This window comes from Cheilinus undulatus, linkage group 23 (assembly GCF_018320785.1).
Source record: "Cheilinus undulatus linkage group 23, ASM1832078v1, whole genome shotgun sequence".
Lineage (NCBI taxonomy): Eukaryota > Metazoa > Chordata > Actinopteri > Labriformes > Labridae > Cheilinus > Cheilinus undulatus.
Window position 1 is genome coordinate 13,655,984 of NC_054887.1, and position 6,633 is coordinate 13,662,616.

Below are 6,633 nucleotides of genomic sequence, written 5' to 3' on the forward strand. Positions count from 1 at the left end.
ATGAACAGGTATGGGGAAATCGGGCATCCTTGAGGTATACCTACTTTGATCTCAAACCTGGGGGTAGAGCTCTTAGGTAACAGAACACAACTGCTGATATTCTGATATAATCCACTTATAAGATTTCTGAATTTTGGTCCAAAGCCTAATTGCTCTAACACTGCAAAAAGAAAAGGGTGTTCTACGGAGTTGAAGGCTTTGTAAAAGTCTAAGAAGAAGATGAAACAATCATCCTCAATAAGGTCTCTGTATTCAATTATATATATCCATCACTAATCTAATGTTATTATGGATTGATCTGCCTTTCAAGAAACCAGATTGTGTTTCTGCAACAAGGTTTCAGATTCCTGTTTGGAGGCGAGAGGTAAAAATATAAGTCAACAATTTGTAATCTGAGCTCCTCAGGGTAATGGGTCTTCTGTTTTCAATTAATCTGGGGTCTTTATTAGGTTTTGGAATTGAGATGATTATTCCTCGTCTCATTGAGGGTGGGAGGATGTAACTTTCAAAAATTTCTAAGAAGACCTGGTGCAGTAGTTCTCTTAAATTCTCCCAAAAATGTTTGTAAAAATCTCCTGTCAAACCATCTGAGCCAGGAGCTTTATTTGAAGAGAGGCGTTTGACTGCTGCATCAAGCTCTGTGATTGTTATTTGGTCTTCACATGTTTCTTTAAAGTCATCCTCCACTTTAGGTATAATTTCTGATGTATCTTTAAGGAATGAATGAATGACAATCTTCTTAGATAAACTTAGAACTGTAAAGTTGGCTGTAAAAATAAAATATTTCAGTGGAAATTTGCTTTTCATCAGTGATTTCAATATTGTTAATTATAAGGAACTTTATGCTGTTTCTCTCCTGTCTTCTTTTTTCAAGACCACAAAAAAATGCAGAATTTTTTTCCCCCTCCTCCTAAGGCTTGTTGAGTGTAAAGTTCATCTAACTGAGGCTGAAGTTATATAATTTGTTGTCTGTCATCATCAGTAGGATTAGGTTTGTTGCAGTGTGTATTTAATTGTCTTACAATTTCTAGTTTCAAGTTTTTTACTGAAGGAAATGGTAACTTGACGAATTTTAAACTTTAAGAATTCCCATTTTTTCACAGGAGTTTTTAGTTCATTAGAATGTGTGATTTCTATAATTAGTGATTTAATTTTGTTACAGTAATTGTTATTTTTTAGAAGGCTAGAGTTAAATGTCCAGTATCTGTTTGATTGACTGATTGTTTTCAGGTTTTATACACGAGGAAATAATACTATGGTCGGTCAGTGGAGCTGCAGAAATATCTGAATTAATTTGATAGTGTAATAACTGATTTGAGATTAGCCAGTGATCAATTCTGGACCTAAGTTCATAGTTCGGGCTGAACCATGTATATTTAATTATTCCAGGGTTAAAGTGCCTCCAGGTATCAGTTACATTTTGTTCAGTACAAAAATCTCTAAAAGTTTTATTAGGGTGGCTGGTATTGTACCTAGATGGAGATCTGTCATAAAAGTCATCCTGAGTTAAATTAAGGTCTCCACCTATTATAACATTTTCAGTTGAGTGTGATACTTTCAGGTTATCTAGTTGTGAGGAAATCTGTTCAAGTATTTTTTTATTTTCTTTGTTGTTGTTGTAGCCATAGATGTCAGCTAATATGAATTTGAAGCTATCAAGAGTGAGAACAAGTATCAGCCAGTGTCCATTTTCTTCAGCTATATATATATGGGATTGTATTTGACCTTGAAAGTTTTTCATCAGTATAGCAACACCTGCAGACCTAGACGTGCCGTGGCTGAAGTTGTGTCTCCCCATTGTTTATGCCAGAATAAACTTTCCACGTGGTTGGAATGGGTTTCTTGTAACAAAATGATATTTGTGTTTTTCCCTTTACAAAACACAAAAAACCTTTTACGTTTTGTTAAGTCCTTTAGGCCCCTTGCATTAACAGAGATGAGAGATAATTTATTTTTTAAATGAAACATGAACAAGAAATTAAATGAAAGGTAAATAAAACGTACAACCTTTATAGAACACTGGTAGTGTCTTTTTGTGAAGAGTTTAAAGTAGCAAAACCTAGAACATATTGCAAAACTTTCTCAAAAACTCACGTGTTTATGACAGTGAAAGCTGTTATTCATGGTAAAACTCTCTGTCCATTGATGAAGGCATATGGGCCTCTGAACACAGCTCTGCGGCCAGCCTTTCTTGCTTGTTCAACTTTGACCCATACAGCCTTTCTTGCCTTTCTGTCTTCTTTGATGAGATCTTCTGCAAATCTGACGTTAAGATTGTTACACACGGGATGATTTTTTGTGGATCTCCAAAGTTCATCTCTGAACAGCCTCCCTGTAAACTGCAGGATGATCTGACGGGGGCGATCGGTGGGGGGTGGGGGGCCAAGGCGGTGCACAGAGTCAAGGATGAAATCAATCTTTTCCTTCCATGGCGGGATGATCCTTGCGATAATATCTGCGACTATTTGGCATGTATTTTCTTCCTTCTCTTCTTTTAGTCCATTCAGTCTCAAGTTCCACCTTCTTTTATAACTCTCCAGCTTCTTGTTATTTTCTTTTCCAGCTCTTTAGTTTTCTTCTCCAGTTCTCTGGTTTTTTCCTGAAGTTGTTTTGCATTCTTCTCCAGCTTCTTGTTATTTTCTTTGCATTCTTCTCCAGCTTCTTGTTATTTTTTTTGCATTCTTTGATTTCTGCTGAATTAAACTCGACCGCCTTTGCGATGTTGGACATGGTCAGCATATTCTGTTTTAACTCTGCTTTGAAATCTTCCATCATGTTTTGAAGCGCGTTAATTGCAGCTAGTATTGCTGTAGTGTTTCCGTCGTGAGGTTCGTTGTTAGTCTCTTCATTACCTCTTGTTTTCTTCAAAGGTCCTGGTGGTTTGGATGGTGATTATAGAAGTTTTTTGGTACCTTTGGCATTTGTGTCCATGTCTTCTGGACCGCAGTAGTCATGTACCTGGAGAGCTGTCGCGCCTTTGTTAGCCATGTGGTTATATTAGTTGATATCGTTCAGTAGTTCACTTTCGTAGTTTACTTTTTTATAACTGAGTGAATTCCCATGTGTTTCAGTGGTTTTTAAGTCATTATTAAGTTAGTCCTCGTGAGTTTAAAGTTCGTTATTTTCTTTGGTTCATGGTTTTGCAATGTGAGCTGCCTACGGTGCGTCTGCTCCCTCCGCCATCTTGCCGGAAGTCCACAATAGGGGGACTCAAACGGCTTTTGAAGCCCATTCGTGGATGCTTCCATATTGAAATCGCAGGCTCAACTGAACTTTAGATCAATCTAACAGCCCGCCCACTAAGTGCGACTTCCTGTCAGCCTGCTAGCTAGCATTCCGGTTGACAGAGACGGAGCCTCTGCCTGCCGAGCTATCTGTCAATCAAATGAGATGCGCCAATCACTGTGAAGTGAGGTTTATCCTAAATATAATCCAAACGATCGTGGTACAAAAAATTCACCCCCCGTACAGTGGGAGCACAATAAGACACTAGCTAATGAGACACGTTTGGTGCTTTGAACCAGGCTGTAAACCAGTTTATTTTGTGTGTCAAAACTGGCTGTTTAACATGTGTGCAGACGGAACTTACCGTTTTCCTGCAGCCAGCCTCAAGTGGACACTCGCGGTATAGCAGTTTTTTGCACTTCCGCATTGGCTTCATTTTTTAGGACCAGAGGTTGCCGCTTTGGCGCGACCTAACCGCACCCCGCTGTCTCCTATCTTTTGTGTTGAAGAGGAACAAACTGCGCATGTCAAGGTTATAACGACAGTCAATGTGGAAAGATGTGTGCGCCCGTGACCGGATACATGTCAACTATTAGTAACTCTAGACATTGTAGGACATTTCTAATCGGACTTTTTATTGCAAATTAAACATTTTAATAACTCTCTTTGGACTACATTATTTATTTGCCTTTTTGAAACACATAATAGACATAAAAATGTCAATTTAAAAAACATTTTATTAAGGGAAGGGCTGTGTGATTCGACATGATGTGAGAGAGAGGGGGCGGAACCTGGCACCCTCTATCAGCCAGCCGCCCCTGCTATTAACCAGAGAAACTGTTCTTTTACTGGAGTAGATTTATAAATCAGTGATTTAACTATTAACCAGAGAGCCAAAGAAAATAAGTTGCGTAAAACGGCTCCTTTCACTTATTTCACAGACAACAAGCAGCAAGTGTTTCTAAAATACTGACTGAAAAAAACATCCTTGAAATCCCACACCCTGTTCCACCAGCGCAAAGTAATTACAATACACAATTACCAATCCTCTCACTGTTCTATGAAAGCAGGACTTACAGGTGATTTGGCAAAGCTGTGCCTGCATAGGTGTATCTGCAAGGGTGTGCCTGCCTAGTAGAGTCAGCTTCGCTGATGGAGGTACGTTAACTATTAACCAGAGTAACTGTTCTTTTACTGGAGTAGATTTATAAATCAGTGCTTTAACTTTTAACCAGAGTAGCTGTACTTTTACTGAAGCAGATTTATAAATCAGGGCTTTATCATCAAGTAGAGTAACTGTTCTTTCACTAGAGTAGATTTATAAATCAGTACTATAATATTAACCTGAGAAACTGTTGTTTTACTGGAGTAGATTTATAAATCAGTGCTTTAACTTTTAACCAGAGTAGCTGTACTTTTACTGGAGCAGATTTATAAATCAGTGCTTTAATATTAACCTGAGAAACTGTTGTTTTACTGGAGTAGATTTATAAATCAGTGCTTTAACTTTTAACCAGAGTAGCTGTACTTTTACTGGAGCAGATTTATAAATCAGTGCTATAATATTAACCAAAGTAACTGTTCTTTCACTGGAGTAGATTTATAAATCAGTGCTGTAATATCAACCAGAGTAACTGTTTTATTACTGGAGTAGATTTATAAATCAGTGCTTTAATATTAACCTGAGAAACTGTTCTTTTACTGGAGTAGATTTATAAAAAACTGCTTTAACTATTAGCCAGAGGAACTGTTCTTTTACAGGAGTATATTTAGAAATCAGTGCTTTAACTATTAGCCAGAGTAACTGTTGTTTTACTGGAGCAGATTTATTAATCAGTGCTATAATATTAACCAGAGAGCCAAAGAAAATAAGTTCCGTAAAACGGCTCCTTTCACTTATTTCACAGACAACAAGCAGCAAGTGTTTCTAAAATACTGACTGAAAAAAACATCCTTGAAATCCCACACCCTGTTTCACCAGCGCAAAGTAATTACAATACACAATTACCAATCCTCTCACTGTTCCATGAAAGCAGGACTTACAGGTGATTTGGCACAGGTGTGCCTGCATAGGTGTATCTGCAAGGGTGTGCCTGCCTAGCAAAGTCTGCTTCGCTGATGGAGGTACGTTAACTATTAACCAGAGTAACTGTTCTTTTACTGGAGTAGATTTATAAATCAGTTCTTCAACATCAACCAGAGTAACTGTTGTATTACTGGAGTAGATTTAGAAATCAGTGCTTTAACTATTAGCCAGACTAACTGTTGTTTTACTGGAGCAGATTTATTAATCAGTGCTATAATATTAACCAGAGAGCCAAAGAAAATAAGTTCCGTAAAACGGCTCCTTTCACTTATTTCACAGACAACAAGCAGCAAGTGTTTCTAAAATACTGACTGAAAAAAACATCCTTGAAATCCCACACCCTGTTCCACCAAATACCAATCCCCTTACTGTTCTATGAAAGCAAGTCTTACAGGTGATTTGGCACAGGTGTGCCTGCATAGGTGTATCTGCAAGAGTGTGCCTGCCTAGTAGAGTCGGCTTAGCTGATGGAGGTACGTTAACTATCAACCAGAGAAACTGTTCTTTTACTGGAGTAGATTTATAAATCAGTGATTTAACTATTAACCAAAGAGCCAAAGAAAATAAGTTGCGTAAAACGGCTCCTTTCACTTATTTCACAGACAACAAGCAGCAAGTGTTTCTAAAATACTGACTGAAAAAAACATCCTTGAAATCCCACACCCTGTTCCACCAGCGCAAAGTAATTACACTACACAATTACCAATCCTCTCACTGTTCTATGAAAGTAGGACTTACAGGTGATTTGGCAAAGCTGTGCCTGCATAGATGTATCTGCAAGGGTGTGCCTGCCCAGGTGAGTCTGCTTAGCTGATGAAGGTGGGAGGAGCAGCAGCCAGCAGGAACATAAAACCAGAGAGAAGGTCTCACTCACAGATTTGATTAATTTTCTCCTCCTGATTTCAACTTTTACTTATTATCATCTCTGATCAAAACTTAATCTATTATTCAAACCGAGGTCTTCCTCTCTGATTCAGAACCAGGTCCTCCTCTCATGGTTTCTGTTATCCCTGGTATGTTAAAGAACATGTCCTGGTAAATCAGATTTTTTGTTTTGGACTCATCTGTTAAACCAGTCTGCCATGAACACGACCTGATGATAAAATCTGGTAAGACACAGCACCAGGTCACAGCAGGACAATAGAGTTATTTGGTGTCTGAGGAAGTCAGCCACATATCTGGAAAGTTAAAAAGAAGTTCAGCTAGCTTCATGTGGGAACACAAACAATTTAAAAAATATGGAATATAAAAATGTTGCCTTACAAATTATAAATAGTATTCAAAAACAGTTATGTACAGGCTGGGTATATTACAGATTAAAA

General features: G+C 38.0%; 1 protein-coding gene across 1 annotated transcript in view; it reads left to right on the forward strand.

Moving 5' to 3' along the window:
• LOC121505790 (beta-1,4 N-acetylgalactosaminyltransferase 2-like) overlaps positions 1-6,633 on the forward strand; it is a 40,457-nt gene continuing 33,824 nt past the window's right edge. The window contains exon 1 of the mRNA XM_041781344.1: positions 1-8. Coding sequence (XP_041637278.1) covers positions 1-8 — 8 coding nt within the window. The remainder of the gene's footprint in view (positions 9-6,633) is intronic.